Raw genomic sequence first — 23,757 nt, 5'->3', positions numbered from 1 at the left:
GCTTCGAACTCGCGGTCGCCAATTCGCAGCTTGCAAATGCCTCCATATCGTCTAGCGCGATCTTCTGACGGCGTGCTTACCACAATAACGTTTTGTCGCTCATTGAGACAGACGCTGTCCTCCTTGGCTACCTCACGCCCCACCCCTGCAGCGTTGCGTATGCAGCAGTGGACGCGGTCCTTCTGGTAGTGGGATACGTTGAAGCCATCCCGGGGTCGCACGATGATCTTGTAGTCATCCGTCGGCAGGTTGGGCATTCGGCTCATCATGGTAGACTTCCGCACGTACTGCGTCACTTTCTGTATAAACGCCACCTTCTCGGTAGACACTGGCGTTGCTTGCTGGTTCTTCGCCGGGTCGGCGTCTCCACCCGCCTTCTTGGTGTTTCGTTTGATCTCGCACCATCCCTGCTCTTTTCCGAACTCCGTCGGCGATATCTCCTCCCCTTCAACTTGCACGAATTCCATTTCGGGCACCGGCGCCGCGGATGGGGCACCCGCTTGCTCCGATGACTTGTCAGGCCTACCGTGCCTTGTCTACTGGCTTGAATGTCGTGCTAGCGTGGCGGTACGGGCAATCTTCGAAAAGTGACCGAAACACGGGCTCACCTGCACAAATGGTATCGGGAGAGACCGCAGGACTTTCGCAGTCACTTGGGAATACTCTGAACTGAATGGCTGGAAAGAAATCGCCGAAAACTATAGAAAATCTGCGGAGCCGATGCGACGCGCGTCCGCACACCGTGGCCCCCTAGCGACCGTCCCCTGGCCAACATCAAATAAATTTTAAAAAGGCGTATGGCTTTCGTTTGATCTGGTGTCGCAAAAGGTTTGTGAACATCAGTAAAAAAATTTCGTCGTAAAACAAATCGAGAGCGCATCGCTCATTTTTTAATAAATTCCTGTGTAACCGATGCCAACGTCAGTTATCCGCTGTAAGCATTACTGTAAAAGTGAGAATGCTAGGTCCCTTTGTGTTTCTGCGCAACTATAATGTACAAATACATGTGGGCCCGCAGTTCCCTGCGCTCTTTTGCAGGTGTCCGTGTAGTCACATAGTTTTTTTTCTCAGATTTCGCTATCTGTCTGTCAACTGGGAAACATTTGCACGCAGTTAGTTCGCTGTTCATAATAGTGCAGTTAGATGTCAATTGAGCATGTTACTGCCGTTTTGATTATACAGGGTGTCCTAAGTACTTTTAGCCAGAGTTTAAATATATGCGAGCACACGCAAATACGACGCGACCAAACGCATGTTGCTCACCGTCGGGTGGAGTTGGTAAGACTATATTTTGTATTCTGAAATATTGGTTAATTAGATATGTTTAATTAACTAACTTTACAGGAAACGAATGTTGATAAAAAAATTCAATGAGAAAGTTGTGAATCGAATTGCAAAACGTCCGATTAGGAAGTTTTGAACTTTATATCGGTTAGGTATTAGTGTTTTTCTGCTAATTGAAAATGCACTCAAAATAGAAAAACATACCACGTGACAAACCTGCTCACGCGTCAGTTCACACGAAGATTCTAGTGATCCCTAACGTTCCGCGTACAAACTACACGCTTCCCTCGCACCGGTTCATGACAGCGTAAGAAGTCACAGGGGTTATCTTTGTTGTGGCCTATAGCAAAACGTGTTCATCGTAAAGCCACCACCATCGTTGTGGCCCTGTCGAGACAGCACATAGGGGGCAAAGGCTATGGTCGTTCGTAAATGGAACGTTAGGGAGCACTAAAATTATTGCACGCACTGGCGCACGAGCGGGTTTGTCACGCGGTATTTTTTGCATTTCGCGGGCATTTGTAATTAGAAGAACACTAAAATATAACAGATATAAAGTTAAAAACTGTCTAATCGGACGTTTTGAAAACCGATCTACAACTTTCTCAATGAAATTCTTTATCGATCTTCGTTTCTTAAAAAGTTAGTTCATTAAACAGATCTAGTTAAAATATTTCAGAACACAAAAAAATCATCTAATTTCAGGCAATGGTGAACAACATGCATTTGGTCACGTCGTGATTACGTGTTCCGGCATATTTTCAAGCTCTGGCTAAATTTACGTGAGACATGTATTGAATATGCCCCACTGACATTTTGGCAATTAGATGAGCGCTCGACCAATTACATAAATAAATTTGATTACTTAGACAGACATCTTAAGTGAACATGGCAGTCACCAATCTATCATACAATACATACTAGGTTTTTCTCAAAGTAACACCAGTGCTATGTTTTAAAATATTGCTGCTGAGTAGCTGGCATATCTTACAATCATGATAACGGTCGTCGGCAGCTTTTCATTTACAATAATTAGTGAACAAAATTAGTGAAATGACTATGCGGAAACTATTTCTACTTCAGAGTCTCTATAATTGCCACAAGTGCTTTGTACCTTTAGGAATTTATATAAATATACCAACCTGAGCGCGCATAAGCCACATTGTGTAACAGAATTGAACCCAAATAAAGAAATATGGGACTACACATCGCACCTGTGAACACCAACTGCATACGAAAGAAACAGTTGTAACAGACAAAATAAGAAACTTGACAATATATATCTTTTAACATCTATGAACTAAACAGGTAAAACGTCATTATGCAGGCTTAGTTACCCTTCATCTGATACTTGTGTTTTGAAAGAGTAGGTGCACCAAACATTTAACTTGCCAAATTTTTTCTTGCGTCGACTGAGGGGCCAAAGTATTTGGAGCCTAAGAAATGTACTGCTAAGCGTGAGTGCATCCTGGAAACGTAATAACAGTGTATTTCTGTAAGCTAGTTTTGGTTCCACGCACTCGCTCTAGACATCATGGAGCTTTCTCATCCGCTGCACGATATGGCTCTGTTGGTATCGTACGAGTGAAAACTGTCATTGTTTTGGTGAAGCAGAAGCAACCATCTTCGAAGTTTCAGTACCCAACGCCATCACAACTAGCCATACTGCTGCTTAAAATCACAAAATCTTGTGTTGTATCATGACGTCAAGATAGAATCGAAGTCCGTAGTGGAACCACAGAAAAAATGGCTTTCATATCAAAATAAAGTATATTATGAGAATTTGGTGAGCCTCACACTTGCTCAGCGCTGCTTCTGTGAACAGAAGCTTTTATCGCAGTGTTAGTTCACATGTTCAAGATGGTGTCAGTATTACATTAAGGAACTAAATTTATATACTCATATTTTGTTGCTCATAGAGATTTCAAATATAATTGTGTATATGTAGATCTAACAATGCTGCACTTCAGGTAGACTTTATTCATTGGGTGTAAATAAAATATGGTGCTCACCCCAACCCTACTGGTTTAAATTTTTTGTGTGGTAAGTCCCAAGATGGCCACTTTCTTCCACAAAACTATCCCGTATGCGTAACTAGTTCCTTGTCATTTCAAGATGTCATTAAACTAGACTACGAATGAATCTGGTAAATGGTGACGTTACACTAGCATCCCTTTTTTAAGCAAGTTGTTTATTAGAAGGCCACCTTTGATGCAGTAGCCTATTAACGTCGTTGTGCGGCACTAACTTTTCTTTTACAAGCGTGACTTATTAGAATATTTAACTAATTTTTAGTCACTTGCCCCTATAAGAGCCAGTAGGTAAATTGTAATTATTTGTACTGATTGGGCCTGAACAGTCAGAACACTGATGTATGGTTGGTGACCTAGCTAAACTGCAAACTTAAAAGATAATCTCAAAAACAATACACGCCTAAAAAAAGTACTAACAGCCCTTGCTCAAGCAGCCAGCAGCTCTGTTCCACATTTTTTAGCATTCTCTAGTGGAATCTGACGGTCCTATGGTATTTTATAGCCAAGAGAAATAAAACTTTAGCAACGCCATGCAGAGTCACATCGCATTGTAGCTTCAGCTCCTTTTCGGGTCAAAATGCACCAATGATTGCGCGTTCTTTAGGCTCTTCTTGGCGTTTAAATGCAAACGCATTTCTTAGTTGAGCTATGTCAGGCGTCCGTCGGGAACCGTCCACCGCCTTCTCCCATAGCAACAGCTGCGTGCACGCTCCCCCCCCCCCAGCAACTGGAGCCCCCACCATGTTACGCTTCTGCGTCAGCAGCTGTGAGCAACAGCTGTGAGCACAAGCGCCTAACTTCGCCCCAAGCAACCGGAGCCCCCACTTTATAGACTTGAACGTGACCTGCCACCGCCCTAATGCAGTGTGTTTGAAAAGCGTTTGTAGCGTTTGTGCTGGAAGCGTTTATGTAGCGTTTGGGTTGATTAGATGCTGACTTTATGCCATCAGGTAAAATAACAGGTGAAGTGCTTCGCCACTCCTTCTCTCGCCATTTGCTCTCTCTCCTCCCTGTGCACCACTCTCCTGTTCGCTCGCGCCTCACTCCCGTTCGTTCGCTGGCTAGACGCCTCTCAAGAACATTCGAAAATGTGTGCACGAGATGCCACTGTGAAACGCCAACGCCGAGTCGAGAACGCTGGTGCCATACTCTCCAGTCTGCTCACTCCTCACTCTCTACTGTTCACTGGCTGGGCGTCTTTCAAGGTGATGGCAGAATTCGGTGAGGGCGAATGCCTGAAAGCAGCAATACTCTTTATCGGCGCAAGAAACTCGTTCGCATTTCCTCACAGTTCTCTTCGGAGAGTAGGGGGGGGGGGGGGCATTTTTTCAGAATGCATCGATATGGGGTACGTGAAAGCAACTCCTAGAATGCCCGTTTTTACACTAGCTGGTACAATAAAGATAACAGTGAGGACTTATTCAGCAAGTTAATTCGTGAGCGTGCCCGATACTGAACACATCTTTGACATCTCGGCCTGTGGTGCTTGCATGATAGCATCTACTTTTCTCTCAATTGTATGAAATCTTTCCCGATCTATGCGATACGCAAGCTACGAGACCGAAGTTGTCTGAACTTTCTTATCTCGGACCTAGGTTTCGACGCATGTTCTCTAAATTGTTCTGTAACTTCCTCGAGCCGCCTTTCAGTCTGACATTCACACTCAGCCAACAACGATTTGTCAAGGTACGCTTGCACGCCGAGTAATTCGCTAATTATCGCTTCTACCTTCCTTTCAATTATCGCCTGCACTGAAGCAATCCCAACCGGCAGCGTGTTATAACAATAGAGACCTCGATGATTGTAATGACGCACAACTTTGTGCGGTGCGTCGTCCAGCGGAAGTTGATTGTACATGCCCTTTATGATCAATGTGCTGAAAAGACACCAGCCCCCCCCCCTCCCCTATTTCGCTTGAGAACTCATCACAGAGCACGTAAGAAATGAATATAGCCTTACAGAATTTCGGCGTCGACGTCGCCTTCAGCAACAGGCTCACAGAAGGACCTTTGGTGAGCTCAATATCTGCGGAAGTGTTCGTATTCAACCATCGGGATGTTTCACTGCAAGCGCTCTAACTCCGGGCGGCAGGCAAATCTGGTGCTGTCAGCTGTTCAATATACACGCCCCTCTTTCCGAACACTGTTGTCAGGCCACGCCCACACAGGCAACGTTGTGCACAGTGAATCACCGTTAGCGTGCACATGAGGCACACATTTCGTACAGCACAGACAGTCCAAAGTTCAATCCAGAAGCTTTGGAGTGTGGCCGCATTGCATAATGGTATACGTAGATTTAGCGTAATATGACGCACACAAGAGACTCTGTGTCCATTTTCATGTCTCGTTCAACATGTTTCCAAGAAAGCGTTCACCGTATCGTCGGTTCCACTCTGTTTCGGGGGGAGGAGGAGGAGGGGGAGATTTCAGTCCCAACATGTGCCGCGCTGTCTTCCTCGCTATCGTCACGACTAGACGTGGCTTGCATGACTGTCAATGTTTTTACCCGTGAGCGATATAGTTCGCGCTTATCTTTGTATTCTTGAAACAGTGTTAGCTGAAGACTGGCCATGGTTCTCCTCTGTGTTTTGTGGCAGTAGATTGGTTTAACCACTCAATGGACCTATTTCCACCGAATGGTCCACGACTCTTGTCGCCATAGTTGTAACCCACTGCAACTTGCAGTAGCCTAAACGCCATGCTAGCTGGTGGCGAAACAACGTTTATTAATAACACTACTGCAGTATATATAGTGCAGAGGTACAAGAGATTAAGCAAGGAAAGATATCTACGATATCTCTGATATGAGTATGGACAAGTAAAGAGGGCACAAAATGTGCGCGCTCAGAGCAGACTGGCCTGGTTCACCGCACAAAACTATAACAAATATATAATAAGTGTAAGTAATTCGTTCACTTAGTAAGACATTGTATATGGCAACTTGATGCATTTTTGTCGCATTTGGTTGCTTTTTTATCGCAATTCTTTTTTTTCGCATGATGCCTCTGCAGAATCACGCCAAATTTCAAAACAATTTTACGCTTTGGCCCGGCTCATCAAACAACTGAAATTTAAGGCTTATAGCTAAAAGTGCAAAGTAACAAAATGATATATACGCTGTTTTACCAGCGCCAGAGCAGTTTTATTCATGAATCTCCTATTTCTAGGTATAGCGAGATAGAGCAATGAACACCATTTCAGCAGCTATGAAAGCGGCACCTCGTCTTCCGTGAGTTTTTGTGCATTTTACACAGCGCGCCTTGTTAATAAGATTGACTGGTAATTTCAAGGAGTTATTTGCAAAAATCTCCACGTTAAAAAATAATTAAAACCAGGTTGGTAATTACCAAAATTCAGTGTGTTCACCATTTTTTTAAGTAAATTGCACTTGTTATGCGAATTGTTTTCACTTGCACACTAGGTACGGTGAGCGCGAGCCATGGCTGCCATCTAAAATGGAAGAAGATGTTACGAGGCAGTGCGCGTTCAGCTTGGTTGTTGTCATTATTGAGCCAGCTATATTGCCACTTTTCTGTGTGTCTCCCCACCGGCTCAGTTCTTCCACGCGAAAGACCTTTCGTAGCATGTGACAATATATACCCACTACAATAATAAAATAAAATAAAGATTTCGAAAGCGTGCTTACCTAGTATAATCTGGATATGTGGAATACTCGTTGAAGTGATTCATTTTCCACAAGTATCGATGAAATAGTACGTAAAATTGACATTTTAGGAAATGGCTTCAAGTTCATACGAGAGAGGCCTTTTATTCATTGAAAATGTCGCGGTTTCTTCTAGAGCGATGCGTTATCCTTCGTCATTTCGATTGTGTTGACAGTGATTGCATCAAGCAAACGTAGCAGTGAGCTCATACACCAAAGGTTCTTGCGATATTATCTGAAAAACGGTCGGCATGCTTATTGAAACAAACAAAACAATAAATGTTTTCTTTGGCACAACGGTCATGTTTTTCAAGTAAGAGGCATTTCATAGCGGACTCCAGTAATTTTGCGAATATCAATCTACGTATCTGTCTATCTAGCCACCTACATTTGGGGGTTCTCATGATCTCCTCTTTAAGTTGGGGTGGAGAAACAATTTATACCCTCTCCCGCTGAAATGAACGATTTGTACAATGTTCCCTTTTCGCTCCTAATAGCTGAAATAAACTTAAAGCTTGAAACTTGAAACTTGCAGCAGCGAGCACTAACGTTTACTGTTGCGGCGGCATTCACACTGGTGCTCATGGCGGCGTAGCACAGGAGAGAAACCTGGAGAAGCGCGAAACGCGCATTAATGGACAAGTTTTCCCTACTGGAACAGGAAAATTTCTACTGATGAGCAATGAGTAACGCAGGACTTCGATTGGTTACAGAGAAGATAGAAGACTGTGACGGAACATAGCAACCCACAATTTACTTTTAGTTAACGCACACGCGGCAAATTTTCATTGTTGAACAAACCACAGAAAAAACCTCCCAATGACACTACCCTGTAGGTTGAATTCCAGTGCACATATAGCAGGGTGGCGGTAAATGGTGCAGCGCAAGCATAAAGAAAGAGAGAGAACTTTATTTGAGCATAACCCGGAGCATTACAGACGGTCGGGCCCCTATTCCAGGGCTCCGCTGGCCCTACCCGTTGGACCAGCCAGCGCTGATCAGCAATGGCCGAGCTGGACAGCAATGCCTCCCATTGTTCCTCTGTGTTGTTCATGTTGTGGGGTTCTTCGTTGTGATGTGTACACTCCCACGTGATGTGAAACAGAGTTGGTGTGGCCCCAAATTACAGACATATATCCATGTATGCTGTGGGGTAGAATACATGTACCCTATGTAGGTTCGTGTATGTGTTTGTTTGAATTCTGCGTAATGCCACTGACTCTATTGCTGTGAGGTTCTTATGTGGTGCTGGATACAGTTTACTATCGTCCCTGTATTACTGAACAATTGTACCAAAGTTAGGTTCAAGAGTCTTGCGCAAGCAGTCACTTTTTTTGAAGGAGGTTTTAAAAAAATTTCTGGAGTGGAAGCTCCCGCAATGCTTTGCCAGCAGCAGTTCAATCAGCTTTTGCCCTCCAAAGATCGCATAAATATGATATTTTTGGTTGTACCCACTTATTGATCAAGTGGCTTCAATTTTTCGGTTTAAATGCTACGGTAAATATAAATTACAAGATAGTTGTTTGCGAAGAAATAATTTGCAGAGACTAGTATCACTCATTCAACCTTCAATGAAATCGGCCTCGAATCTGAGGCTTACTAAAGAAAACTAGTAACACAAGGGTGCACTATCTGACCCTTCAAGGTTGCCACGTTGAACTTCTTGGGAGTGCGAGAAAAACGTTCTGCTCAATCGCCGAACGTGAATGAGTACCAAGTACTTAAAATCGTTAAACATTTTTTCTAAACACACAGCTCCTCATGCCCTTAGGGAGATGACTGCTGTGGCCGCGGTCTTACGTTTGGCACGGCTTCACCTGTGGGCAAGAATTTCCACTCAAACAATTTTTTATACATCCTTAGTTCTTCCAGTCGAGTACTGGGGTACGAAGTATTGAAAATCGTTCACCACTTTTTCTAAACACTCGCTAGCGGAGGCGGCCTGTGTCGGCGTTGATTGATTGATATGTGGGGTTTAACGTCCCAAAACCACTACATGATTATGAGAGACGCACCTGTGTCGGCGTGGCGAGGAGAGAGAGAGAGGATCATTGAATAGGAGGGGGGTTTAAACAATGCACAGCGGGGTTTAAACACTGCGTGGGATGTATAGATGTCTAGAGGAGAGAGGGGGTTGTAGGAGAAAAGAGGGGGATGCGGTGCGCATGTGCAATAAGAGTGGTCACGCCACACACCATATTGAGCACGACCATAAGATACTCCGCATAAAATATTATTATGGAAGGGTAAGAAAGCTTGACCAATATGTCTGGCATTTCTTGACATGAATACCATGAAAATGCTGTCGTGTCGAAGAAACACTTCACTATGCTCTACAGATGCAATAAATAAAAGTTGACGCTGAAGAACGTAAACAAATGTGATACTCAGATGTGCGCACGGTCAAGTTGCCGTTAACCAAAACTATTCATCCCTGTTGATTGATTGATATGTGGGGTTTAACACCCTAAAACCACCATATGAATATGAGAGACTTTATAGTGGAGGGCTCCGGAAATTTCGACCACCTGAGGTTCCTTAACGTGCACCCAAATCTGAGCACATGGGCCTACAGAATTTTCGCCTCCATCGAAAATGCAGCTGCCGCAGCCGGGATTCGATCCCGCGACCTGTGGGTCAGCAGCCGAGTACCTTTGTCACTAGAGCACTGCGGTTGGGCTGCAGGCAAAGCATAACACCACGCTATTGCCACTTAAATGCCACATAAAATGTTGCCACAACATCTAAGCGTCTTTTGCTAACCTGGTGCCATCATTTGGTGCTACAGATTTACCTCATGAAGAGCCACCGTGTTTGCAACACGGTTAGATAATGCACTGATGAGGCCAACAGCGTCACAGGCAATAAAATTTTTTTTGTAGTGTCAGTTTAATGTTTTGTGACGTTAACACCACCACAATTGATGCTTAACATGTGAGAATGACAAAGTACCTGAAATTAGCCGCCTTTTTGTTGGAAACTGTTTTTCGTTCGTTTGATGTGAAGCCTCCTATTTGTATGAGTAGTTGACGTACCGTAAATTATCTTGCTGTAAATTTGTGGTGAACATGATTGTAAAGTATTGCATGCAAAATTTGCTTGTAAAACTTAAAGATTTATTTAGACTCGTTTGAAGTTGTGGCTCTCACCGCAAGAGAACGCTAGATATGAGAAAGAAATTGTGCTGTTTTTTTGTGGTATAGATTTTGGAGCTGCAGGAGGCGAGCACATGCGAAGTTTGTATTGCGATGATCGATCAACCGTTACGATCGTGATATCGGCTGACGAAGGACATGAAGCGGTGATGGTACTGAGACGAAGAGATTCCCAAGGACCTGGAACGAGGCCTATGGGCACAAAAAAGGTTCTCGTCATCAAGCTGCAAGTGTTTCGTGCCTTCTATCTCTTCACCAGTGAGAGTGGGCGATTGCAAACAAAAGCTTTTTTTCGAATCTATTAGGTACATGCGCATTTTCTAGGATAAGTCGCTCAGTCTCGGCACTCTTTCTCTGGCTTCGTTCTAGCGAGTTAACTCAAAGTTATAAAAGGGAGATAAGATGAAATGGTAGCAGTCACTACGTCCATAAATAGCGTGCTAGGCGTACTTGATTATTTTGTTTATTTTGTTTTCAATGAAAGCGGGCGTGATCAACATCGAAATGCTGTGGGCAGTTAACGAGACCATAACGCGACGAGCGACGGTAACAATCGAGCTCAATGTGTTGTTTAAATCACCCAATGACCTTATTTTGTTGCTTGTGTGGCACAGTTTGTTTCGAGATTTTGTATCTTTCTTAGAGAACAAAGCATGCGTTCTGCAGCTGACCTCGTGAATAGCTTGACAGGGTGTAGGAATGGGCTTGCTGGTGCTAAAACGTCGTGAATATTTTGACATTCAAAAAACGCACAGACCAAGAAAGACACGAGAGCACTAAACGCATCGCCCTATCTTCTCTTTCAATCCTGTCTTTTTCGCACGGTACAAGATTTTGCGGTGTTTCTAAATACTTTTCAAACTCTCTTTGGTAAGCTACGCAATAATATTTCCTTCAGAGGTTCACAGGTGCCCGAGTACCACTTGGCATTATTTTCTGACCACGTTGAAACTCAGCCCCTCTATTATTTATCTTGCAGCCTGACAAGGCACCAACCATGAAAATCATCGACAAGATTTACTAGCCTTCTAAAGTAGGAAGGTTACTCAGTATACTTTTTTGGGCTGAGTGACAACTTATACGGACGCAAATTACAGATGCACCCTCGCAATAGTGGACTTATAAAAAAAGCAAACCAGAACGGTGACGACAAGGTGGCATTTAAAATCCGAGACACAACGACTATCGGGACCACCCTGGGCCTTGAATTGCTTGTGAATCAGTTCATTGATCCTCTCTCGGTGTGTCACTGCGCTGAACAGCATTTTCACGCATTGAACGCAGGTGTGTCACACAGACGGAGAGGTTGCATGATGTCGCATTTTCTCACAGCTGTTGCCCAAACAATATTAGAAGTGCGAAATTTATTCGTTACCGATCCACAGTTCTGCTTTCTCTTCTAGCGCTACAAAATTGTAACAGCTGCCGAATGTTGAATCGCTTAATTGGGTGCGTGCATCTCACCAAAATTTCTGCTTACGTAGGTTTGATAGATTGACATGTGGGGCTTAATCTCCCAAAGCAACCACATGATCATGAGAGATGCTGTAGTGGAGGGCTCCGCCAATTTCGACCAACTGGGGTTCTTTAACGTGCACCCAAATCTGAGCACACGGGCCTACAACATTTCGGCCTTCATCGAAAATGCAGCCGCCACAGCCGGTATTTAATCCCGCGATCTGCGGGTCAGCAGCCGAGTACCTTAGCCGCTAGATTGCAGCGGCGGGGCAACATAAAGAAGTTTCAGTATTAGTTAAGTGCACTTGCACCTTGGCTTGAATATGTATTGAGCAAAGTGGCTGAAACATGCATAGTTTTGAGATGATTTTCTGGTTTCATAAGCGATTGAGTTGTTCGTAGGAATATAGAAACCATAAAAGTATTTGAAGTGCATGATTGTTGCGTCTATTTGGCCGTAAAGTGCAGAAGGTTATCACTAAGATGACTACAATGAGTAACTGAATATATTTTTTTCTATCACTTAGTTTTGGGGTCCGCAGTGCCTCTTCTTGAAATATAATTGTGATGCTAGTGGTTAAGTGTGAATACAACCCCCATGAACTGAAATTGCGTTGCAAGTTTACGGGCCAGTGAAGGCCATTGGGACTATGCTCACACTGCAAGTGCCCTCTTGGATCATAACGCATGGACTAGTATCTATACTGCATGGAGTTGTTTTCTGCAAGTAGGAGTCAGCAGTTGTTACATGCCAAAGCTACGGTCTTAATTCATCCAAACGCCTTGATTCACAGCAGGAAGTTTATCTGTAGTCCATACCAACGCTATCATTAGATTCTGCTGGGTGTAAGCAAATCACACGCCTCAACAGCAAGACAGTTCCAGATGTAATGACCGTATAATTGCCGGGGCTGAGATATTGGCGCATGTTTCACACGTCTTAGAAGAGCCTTATAATATCCGATCAGATGCTTTACCCATTAGGTGACCCCAGCTGCGATCCTGCCGGGTGCTTTATTAAGTATATCTGTACATTTGAAGATGGCAGCGCTAATCAACGCAACTCGTAGTCAATATTATGAGTGTAGAGGTCGTTTTGTTTGCCTGCTCGCATCATGCAGCACGTGATCAATTGTACGATATAGGTACTGACCCATAATTCTACGAACACTACCTCATGGCATAGCAGTATGCTAGAATGATACCCTTGCTATGAAGGGAGCAAAGGCAATGTTTATGGGCCAGTTTTTCTTTGTTGAACAAAAACATTATTATAGACCAAGAGACGATCAAGCCAATAAAAGTATCATGAATATATTACTAGTAATTTGAACATAAATGTAATGAAGTTAATGTGAATGGAACGATAGCGTTCCGCCAAGGACAAAACTCAAAATTTGGGAATAACAGGTCTCATATTCTATGAAACCGTGTGTTCCACACTCGACGTAATGAATACTTAAGGTGCCGAAGAACAATCTGAGGCTTGTGTGCACAGATATACTCGGTATACTTAGATGAGAAGAAGACCACTGCCACGGCTCGAATGTTTGCACGATTGGTTGCTGCCGGTGGCAAGCTGTCCCATTGTCCACTTTTTTCGCGTTTATAAAACATACCTATTCAAATAACGTCGTCTTCACTTCGGTTGGCTCGTTGGTCCGTTAATCCTGATTTATTTCTGTTTGTGGAGTAACTTTAGAACGTGTTATGCTAACACGTTAAGCTCCTGCACGTGCAAGTGAGCGGTTGAAATGGCGGGTGGCGTCAAGGCTGTGTTATACTGACTATGTATATAATGGGCACATTTGCACAATATCCAAATTAGGTTTTCTTCAAGGTATAGCTGCAGAAAATTCTCCTAATATTGCTTTAAACTTCATGCCTTAAGCAAGTTTAGAAGCATAAAATGTTTATTCATAGCCGTCATCGAATGTTGACGATCATCTGCCTACAGCAATATTCCAGGTGACAAAAATACTACGTATTGTGAAGTCTTTAGCAGCGGTACCTATATATACGATGATGTCTGTTACCTAAAAAATAAATAAAGTAATATACAGATACTCTAAATCAAAATGAGGAACCTTCTAATTTCTGTTATCCCTGTTAGCTGTTAGCCTGTAACTGCTATCAAAAGTAAGAAGGAGTTAAGGTTATCTGGAATATACTAGATGACTTTCATTTAAGAGCCGAAGTTATGTTCCTTGTTGAGCAAATGGTGGCGGAGGCTGCCAGCTTTAGGTTAAATCTATTACTGCTCCATCATTTTTTGCTACTTGAATCGAGTGTTACTAAAGCTGAAAGTCCTTGTGAGTTGCTGGTTTTCGTAGGTTAAATTGAAAAGTTCACAACAGGCTTTGTTATGAGTTCTCATATTTAGCCATGAAAAAGGAAACAAAATGGCACTTTTTGTCCACGTCAAAGAGGCACCCGAATATCAGCGCAGCAAAGTAATGCACGCATGGTTCTCAAAATTGATTTGACCAAATGATGACGAAACTCTTAAATCTCCAGGCTTGACCTTAAAATCACCTTGAAGACCATATGATGAATAATAAATACCAATGCATGATGCGAAGATTATGAGTAGATGCTCTTAGATAAAGCCAAAACAATGTCTTAGCCTACGGGTCTAAATTAAGGCTGATAATATGCGTGCGCCGATATTATGCGTGAGTCAGATGTACCATCTTTTCAAATTAAGCAGTTGGGCAACTATAAACATTAGGAACGGGTAATAGCCGTGGAAGCAATTGATTAGTTCTATAGGTTCATTTTATAAAATATATATATTAGTTTTCTTACTCAAATGAGCTATGTAATATTTTTACTTTCATTCACCTTCACCAACAGCAGTAGCAATATAAGTACTAAAGAAACGTACCTCAATTTTAAGGTGCAGAGCGTACAATATTACTTAATGCAACACTTCTGCTTCACTGAAGCCTAGAAAGGGCTAGAAAATGAAAATAGCGTATAAAACTTCCACAATTTCCTGCTTACTTGTATGAGGTAAAACTGAAACGATTCGCACATGTATATAACGAATGAAAAAGGGCAAACTTTTTAAGCCTAAAATAAAGATTTAAGTCCGAACATTTGCTCATCAAGAAGCGAAAAATTTGAGTTGGGGTTGGGATCGATTCTCTAATCACTCGACAAAATATAGGGAAATCAAAAATGTAAAACTATTTCCGCCAAGTGATTAGGTGACATATGTATCGAAAAATAAGTAATACACAAAAAAACCACGCATACATTTTTATCGTCATCGACATAAACAAGAAGTGTTATTAATAATTGATATAGCTTCATGTCCCAAAGCCTTCGCATGGGTATGAGACACGTCTAACTGGAGGTCGTCGAAAATTATCACCCGCTGCATTTGTTTCACTTGCACGTAAATCTAAGGGCATGGGGGTGAAGCATTTCGCCTCCATATAAATACGTCCTTCGCAGCAAGGATGTGATCGCGAAACTTTCATGCCAGACGTCCGGTGCAAGACCAGAATTACTACATCACCGTGGTGGTCACACCAAAATTATCGTTTAACTGTATGGTCTTCAAGTGTATTATCAACTGTATGACGCGCTCTTACGGAAAAAAAAGTGCGTTAAGCCTATTTTTTTATCAGAAAGAGAAACCTGGTTTTTTCTATCGTCATAGTAATCGCTTATTTTGACAGTGAAGCGTGCCTTGTCAGATAGAATTTGTTGTTTATCATACATTGGTGGCGGACAGCTTCAACAATGACTGTTGATATTTGGAAGCTATTACATTGTTTGATCAAGATTAACCTATGTAGACGGACTGTGGTGGATGTTTTTTCGAGCCTAATGTCTATGAATATCACTAAGGCTTGTGACACGTTAAGTCGATTACATACACCTGACCAAAATATAGGCTGAGTCCCGCTTTCTGTCATGATCTAGCTGAATACTGTCAACGTACGTGGCTCTAAAACATCGAGCAAATGTGAAGAAATTTTATTCCACTATACTGGGATTCATGTAAACTTCAGCCTCGCTCTGTTTCAATCTTTTCACTCACTGTGGTTGTTGTTTTTTCACAGTTATCACCACTAGAAAATATCTAATCATCGTCCGCAGAACGAAAACCCTTAACGATATTGTTAACTAGGCGCCTTCAAAACGCTTGGTACTTTTGTTGAGTTATAAATCACGGAGAATCAGAAAAACCATAGAATCTATACGTATTCCAAACTTTTGTGCATAAATGCGTTCATTCTAACATGCTCACCTCCACTTTAAATACCTAGAAATAATTTATTGGTGTTAAGTAGGTGGATAAAAACTGTAACATAATAAGCTAATTTAGGTGAACAAAAATGTTACTAGGATTTTTCGCGTAAACACTTGGTATTTCTTCAAACTTCTTTCTCAGAATGCAGGTTGCAAAGACACAATGCACTGAAAATGTCGGAAAATCAAGAACTGTTTCGCCACACATACTATACAACGTGCGTGCCTTAAAGTTTACGCACACCAACCGATGCAGTCTAGAATAAGTCGAGCTTTCTGGAGCCTTCCCATATTCCTTCCTCTTTTTGCTCTCAACTCTCCCTCTTTTAATCTCCTCCTTCCTGTTTCCACCAGTAGGGTAGCGAACCTACCTTACTGAACTTGTTGGCATCACTGTTTTTCCTTCTTCTGTTCTCTTGCGAACCTTCTCATGTTTTAGGGGGTGGGGATGATCATTACAACATTAAAATCAAAAAATCATGATGCTTACTAAGCAGTATTGTCATGATTATATTATCCGAGCAGTTTACAGCTGAAGTGTTTGAAAAACAGCAGTCTCATGGCAATTTTATTCAGCAAAAAGTAATATAGAAATAATCTTTTCGAGAGCGTGGATTAAGTGAGCATAAGAATGAATATTACTCACTGCATCGACAGTCGCATGTAGTAGGTGCTCGAGTTTTCCTGCACGACAGTGTATGTGAAGGCTTGCGGCAGTACGCACTCCATGCGTCATGGCAATGTTCTGTTCTAGGAACTACACGCAGGAAATGAAACGTCGCAATGCAATTAGTAATTCGGTGTGGGCAGGCATGCGGTGTTAAAAGCAGAAAATGTGCATAGGATATACTGTGGTCATTCCTTTGCGAAAATTACGTCTTCAAGAGTAGAAGTGTTTTATAGAACATCGCAATCACTAAATACCAAAAAAATTCCCAGCAATTCAAAGTCTCTGATCCTCCATGAGGCAGCTTCTTATCACCATATGTACCAACAAAGTATCAAGGTTATCTGTGTCTAAAAGCTTTGTGACAAAAAAAATAAACATGATGGGAATGCCATATTATAGGGGAAAAAGTTGCTCGGGGGCTGGTAGCAAGATTTTTAAACTCTTTATACCAGATACTCCTGTTGCGTTGTAAATCCCACAACCGTAGAATTCGTCGCGCACTTCTGAGCTATTGCCTGTCAAAACAAGGTAAAAAAGTTAATCACGAAACAGGAACTGAAACTACATTCGAGAGCCTGTCAAGCCATGGCACCGATTGAGTGCACGTTGCGACACAAAGCGGCAGCTGTGTTTACCTCTCAAAATCACAACTCCGTCACTATTCCAGGAAAGACACTCGTGGATACTATAATCTGGACAATGTGTCATCAAGGTTGCTGTCTCTGCTGTGGAGGAAGTCTTACACTCTATTTTTTGAACTGAGGCTGCTCAAATCCTCTCTCTCACCTCACGTAATAAGAAATGACAAAGTGTTTTAGTTATGGGAGGTGCTACTTTCCAGCTCTAAGCAGGCACGATAAGCCAGCCTAAATGGGCGGCTAAGACCAGTAGGAGTCCTCGATTAAGGCTTCCCCATCGGAACAATTTACGCTTCAATGTAGTTTTGTATTCTGTTATACATTTGGTGACAGATTTTTTGGCAGAACTGTGATACACAACAGAAACGCCTGCCTGTACATACGCAAAAAATAGCACCAAATTTTATTGTCTAATGCCCACAGTTGCCTAGCGCAAACAAATAAACCTTTTTTGTTATCAAAACAAAGCCAGTTTTCGAAGCGATAGGAGGAAAAAAATTACACAAATTCTCACTAACGAAAATCATGTGAGGTTGCGAAGCAGCGCTGGTGTTCACTTTTGTTTACATATGTTGTCTTTTGTTTACATATGTATGTTTCGGTGTATGTTTTTTGTGGGGAATAGTGTATATGTTGTGTACCGCTTATGTTACCCCCCTCCTGTTTGTGTGTATTACCGTGTGTGCGCCACAAAGTCAACAAGCAGTCCTGCTAGGAGAGTGCAGCGAGGCAAACGCACGCAGCATTATATAGGAGCGCACAGTTGTGGTGGAAAAATAAATGGGAGCGGAGAAACAAAGTTGAGGCAGCGCTCTGCCACCTCCTCCACCCTACATCACCTCCCACCTCCACGAGAGGAGGAGATGGGGAGCAGGACCTCCGGCAGTGGGTTAGCGGATGGTCGCCGACGGAGGGACGCAGCCTCGAGTAAAAGCTGATTTGCATTTAGTAAAGTAGAAACAAAGTGGCTAACATCATGGTCTGTGATCACGTCTAAAGCCCCTCCATCGTGTCTATATGCCGCTTTTTGAGGTAGCGCTGACCACTCTTTCACCATTGCCACCTATTTCCGGTTCCGGAGCTTCCAAAAGGAAGTTATTGAACCAGTTCCTTCCGCTTTTTTTCTTCTATCTTGTTTCTGAAACGTGAAACAGTGAACAATTTTGTTTTTTTCCCCACAAGTGTTGTCTCTAGTTTCATTCTAAGCTCAGGAGGCACCCTCTTCTAGTAAATTCTATTGCTGCGGCGCATGAGGCTGCCCGACGGGGTCGATTGCGGAGCAGTGAGACCGACATGAACGAGGCGGGTTGGGGGCGTCAAGCGCCGTGAGCTTTCCTTCCTCCTCCCAATCCGTGTTCAGGGTAGCAGTAAGGTGGGTCATAAACCTAAAAAGCAGCACAAACATCTTAGCGGCATCTCCACTTCCGGTGGTCAGAGGACAGCGGTAAAAGAAGAGGGAAGAAAGAATTCGCGCTACTTAACCTAGCCGGCTTACGTAGCCAGCGGAAAACGCATGGAGGGGCTTTAAGTAACGTCAGTCGGGCCTCCCACACCACATTCCTCGAGCCATGGCTTGCCAGGGCTCCAGCACCAGTGCATAGCATATTACGCTACACCCCTGTCTAACTCGCACGATGTATTCACCACCTCACCCCAAAACTGGGGAAGAAGCCCTAGTATTCCGAAAACGGCAAACTAACACGTATACGCATGGCATTCTACTATATAAAGAAAGATTGGCAGATCCCACGTAACTTAGAAATCGACGTCATGCAAAGCATATGCAGGGAACGTGACCATGTTGTAATGTTTTATTGACATGTTATGAAACAACGCTAAATATATGCAGATATGTTGCATGCACAGACATATTTGTTCAACTGTTGTAGATGTTTATATAAGCAGTTGTTTTCACTTGCGCAACGACGCCAACAAAAACATCACTAAATATATTAGCTACACCAGAAGCGATAAGCTGATATGAAGTGCTGGTGCTCGCAAGGAGAGATAGTGTGTGAAGAGGAATGCAGAGAGGTTAACCAGATTTTGGCATCCCGTTTGCTTGGTAGCCCTGGACACTGCTACATAAATCAACTTCAGCGGATGACTGCTGAATACAATTGACGTTAACCCGACGTGATGGCTGTGTCATCGGAATCATAGGAGTACTTATATAATGTTTATAAAATTTGACTGCTAGCTATGCAACCACGACTAACGTTTCACGAACATTGGGGCCTATTCGAAAAGTAGTTCTGAGATCTGCCGTAGATCTGCTGTACAGTACTTTATAGCCACGCAAAATGCCGAGGTTTGATTCCTGCTGGGAGCGTGATATGTATTTTTGAATTCGTCGATGGAACGCAGCCGGTGCCAGCCTTTTACTAACGATCATGCACTAAAATTACCTATGTGTGTTCTCTCGTTTCTGGGAAGATAACAAGTGGTTATCACCTGTGCCACATACGCGCGACCAGCGGCACATAGCCGCCCGCAGTGTGACGACATACTCGACGCGATTGCGAATCATGTTCTTCTTCAAACTATAATCATAATCTTCTTCAAACTATCTTAGCCTCCCGTACTAACTTCCGGTCACGCCATGTTAAAGGGGTGGCCAAGAGAGCACCCAAACGTAAGTGGCTAAATAGATGTATAGATAGGCGCCAAAGTGCTCTAGATGCTTTGCATTCATTATACACCTTACCATATTTCACGCATACAAATTTCCGACATGTGACATGCCAGACACAATGGCACACCTAATACTCGAATGTACATAGCGCCATGAAGGTTACAATAACAAGTCTGCAACAACCGCACGTATCTACCTCCTGGCCAAGACGTGGGAGGCTAAAAGCACCGTACGAGGCTTCGACTAACAATGAGAAGTCATCTCTGTGGACCGGGAGGTAATTGCGGCCAGAGTTTTCTTGCGAATAAAGACCCTCCAACCTAGGATGACCTCAAGCTGATGAACTTAGGACTGTGTCCTGAAAATAAGCGTATATTTCATCGTCACACTCCTCTTTTTAAGGGCAAAGTTCCTTAAGCCGTGCGTCCCCAATGTATGTATGTATGTAGTGGTAGTAGTAATAGTAGTAGTAGTAGTAGTAGTAGTAGTAGTAGGTAGTCACCTTTTGTTGAGTCCTTGAAATACAGTTTGTATGTAGTAATAGTAGTACTTGTTGTTGTTGTAGTAGTAGTTGTAGTAGTAGTTTTAGTGGTAGGTAGCCACCTACCGTTTAGTCGTTGAATACATAATGAAAAAAGGCGAGATGGCATAACTTGGAGTGTTCCCCAGACGGACGGACGCACGGCTGGACGGAGGTACAAGCAGATAGACGGGCAGACAGATGGATGGACGGACGGACGGATGGACGGACGGTTGGACCGACAGACAGACAGAGAGACAGACAGACAGACAGACAGACAGGCAGGCAGACAAACAGACAGACAGACAGACAGACAGACAGACAGACAGACAGACAGATGAACGAATGGACAGGACAGGACAGGTAGTCAGACAGATGGACGGACGAATGAATCGACGGACACACGACAGACACGACAGATGGATGAATGGATACATGAATGGACGCACGGACGCACGCACAGACAGACAGATCCAAGAACGAACGGTCGGACGGTCGCATGAACGACTGCCAGACGCGTCTCCCCACTCATCATCATTCACTCTGTGGATATTCTCTGTTTTTTTTCCACTTCATTCACTGCGCCACATTTTGCACACGCAAATCCCCACAGTGAGCATGGTGTTCCGGATGCTGCCTGGGCCATATGCGGAGGCAACTTCTAATTTCTTGTGCGGGAAAAAATATACTGAAAATGTAGCAATGCATGGCTGTCAAAACAAGCCTAAACAAGTTACCTGCCGCGTTTGTGCCAGGGCGTGTTGTCGACGATTGTCGACAAATGCTACAACGACGCAATACTGAGAACAGTAATTCAACTTTGAAGCCAGCAGACAAACTTCTGGCACAATAACATTACAAAGATAATTAGAGCTGATGCGCATGATAGGGAGAATTGTACAAATCACCGCAGGACAAGGGGTGCATCTATTGCAGCGACACGTACCCCCCTCTCCACATTCCCATGGTATCACAAGCTTTTACTGTGCAGTGAGCAGATGAGTCATGTAAGATTAACGAACCGGGGTGCAAATCAGTACATGTGCGTGATGCCGGAAGTGACAGTAATTCTGAGTCGGTGAAGGAAGTAGTTGTGGTTTGCCAGTGAGACAGTTGTTCAGTTGGCCTGAAAAGAAGTGCTGTGTTATCATTCCAGGTCTTTGATTGAATGCTACGAAATGGCATCACGTGAGCAGCCATGAAATTTAACCGGTGTAGCCGTGTTCTCGAATATTTCTGAGTGCATGTACTAAAGTGCAAATGATTGTGTACTCGTTGTTACAAATACATCAAACCTTCATTGAGTTCAAACAAGCGAAGCGGGCTTGTGAGATATTTGCACCGGCTTAACCAAGAATGTGTTTATTGTTATAAACTCTTCATGTGACTCAGTATTTGAACTGAAACCAGGCTTTCTTGTGGCTTTGAAAGCATTTATTCTCAAGTTATCTGCGCTATCGTGGTGTGTTTCGGGGAGCCGATACGTCAGCCATTGGAATATGCCCTGCGATACCTTCCCATAATGTGGTTGTATATATGTGATACCTTGTATCACATTCATTCTGTTTCTGCATATGTCCCCACTGAAGTAGTTACGTCAGGATACGGCGTTGTGAAATATTCACTAAGAAAGTTCAAAAACAAGTCAAATCGCAAAAAGTTCTCATAGCGCCAGTCGAACCAATCACCCCTCGCTCCACAGTGTATGGCGCGAACCAACTCGGCCACAAAGCATACGTTCTTCAGCTGACTAACGGCAAGCTATTTATATACACTATCGCTGGTGGTACTCGCAGCTCAGTGCATTCAATCTTTTTTTTTGGTTATCACCAGTGACAACGCGTGAAAAGCCGTTATGGTGCGCTTTAGTTGTCATTTCGAGAGCCACAATGCACGTGTTTTTCTACTGGGCGTGATCACTCGTGCACTCGCGCTTACTCTTAATGGCGTTCAAGTTACGAAAAACACGCATGCCACTTCATTCACTGAAGCGACTGCATTTGCGAAGTGAGTGTGTTGCCAAGTGGGGCAGTTATTGGTTTCACGCTCGCGCTGTGTATTTCTGTGCATTCATTTTGTACGTTCTTATTTGTAGTTGAGAAGATCACTGATGCGCCGAGCTCTGACTGCTGATGGTACCTGCTCGTCCTTTGTATTTTCTACTGGCACGTCTACTCTGTTGAGAGGCAAGCTGCAAATTTCAAGGTCCTTGCCATTTTCACCAGGCTTAATCATTTATTACTACAGAAGCTATTCCTGCTCCCTTGGGGTAAAAAAATACGCGATAAGCGCTCAACTACCTCTTTGAAAAGACGCATCACTTTCGAGTAACGCAGATTCTTAAGACAAGGGGATCAGCCACGCTTTTTGTGCAGCTTGACAATTATCAAAGCGATAAGATATACAGTGCTTTGTAGGGGAAGTAGAACTCACCACAACGTCTCACTTGCACGCCACATTGAAGCATGCAGCTAAGTTTGTATCGAGGTGGACATCGCATACCAGTGCATATTGAGCTAACTAGGAACAGAAAGAAGGGAATGAACAAAAGTTTCAGAAACCACGGTGTGAAAACAAATTCTGCTAGTAAAGAAGCAACGATAATAATTGAGAAGTGATCATACTTCCAGAAACATTCAAATTATTGCGTACTTCATTGATGTTTAGTGTTGATGAACCAATTGCAATGCAAAGTGCTTTATCTATAAAGGGCCTCGCACCTATAAATACTCCACTCAAATACTCTAAAAACACCTTTTACGATATATAAAAGTGAATGTTGTGAGCAGCAACTCATCGAAGACTAGAGTTTATTTTTTCTAACAAATTATGACTTTTTAGTCTATTTACAAAATTGTACCGCCGCCTCAAGCGTCGGATCATGACATCAGCTTGAATTCTCGAAATGTTGTCGGTGTTTTGTTTGCCTGTTCGAATAAGCGAAGGATCTACGAGGTCAATACCACGGGGTCACTCGCATACGTAAAACTATGAAACGCTGTTTAACGACCAGTACGACAATAAGGATGATCAATCACATTTCGGCTGCCTCAGAACAGCAAAGCGTGCTCGCACTGTTTATAATAATACTATAAATTTTACTGAACGCTCGTTTTTAAGTGGCATTTTCTGAAATGTTGCTCCTCGAAGTGATTATTTTCCTCAAAAGTTTGCACTATTGCATTTTACAGCAACCATTTTCCCGTATAACATTACGTATTGCTCCTCCAAGTGATTATTTTCCTAAAAAGTTCACACTAGTGTATAACTACTGCAGTTTACAGTGATCACTTTCGCGTATTACTTTACGTATTGTTCCTCTAGTGATCATTTTCCTCAAATATTCGCACTAGCGTATAACTATTGCATTTAACAGCGATCACTTTCACGTATCACTTTACGTATTGTTCCTCAAAGTAAGTATTTTTCTCAAAA

The 23,757-nt window shown here is 43.0% G+C and overlaps 1 protein-coding gene and 1 long non-coding RNA gene across 3 annotated transcripts in view; both read right to left on the bottom strand.

Moving 5' to 3' along the window:
• The window catches only part of LOC142765005 (uncharacterized), a 53,430-nt gene extending 46,417 nt beyond the window's left edge, over positions 1–7,013 (bottom strand). For both annotated transcript variants that reach the window (XM_075865553.1, XM_075865552.1), the window contains exons 1-2: positions 6,963–7,013; positions 2,427–2,511 (exon numbers count right to left, since the gene is read on the bottom strand). In XM_075865553.1, the coding sequence (XP_075721668.1) occupies positions 2,427–2,493 (67 nt within the window). In that variant the 5' untranslated portion in view covers positions 2,494–2,511; positions 6,963–7,013. The remainder of the gene's footprint in view (positions 1–2,426; positions 2,512–6,962) is intronic.
• A 72-nt stretch (positions 7,014–7,085) lies between these two features.
• LOC142765006 (uncharacterized) lies at positions 7,086–22,843 on the bottom strand. Its single transcript, XR_012884009.1, has 4 exons — positions 22,756–22,843; positions 16,506–16,616; positions 14,481–14,552; positions 7,086–7,215 (listed from the first exon to the last, which is right to left on the bottom strand). It is a non-coding gene; the product is annotated as an uncharacterized LOC142765006 (long non-coding RNA).
• Between the last annotated feature and the right edge of the window lie 914 nt (positions 22,844–23,757).

The sequence above is a fragment of the Rhipicephalus microplus genome, chromosome 6 (genome assembly GCF_043290135.1).
Source record: "Rhipicephalus microplus isolate Deutch F79 chromosome 6, USDA_Rmic, whole genome shotgun sequence".
In the NCBI taxonomy this organism is placed as follows: domain Eukaryota; kingdom Metazoa; phylum Arthropoda; class Arachnida; order Ixodida; family Ixodidae; genus Rhipicephalus; species Rhipicephalus microplus.
The sequence above is the reverse complement of the archived record's forward strand: the minus strand, read 5'-3'. Positions and strand labels throughout refer to the sequence as shown.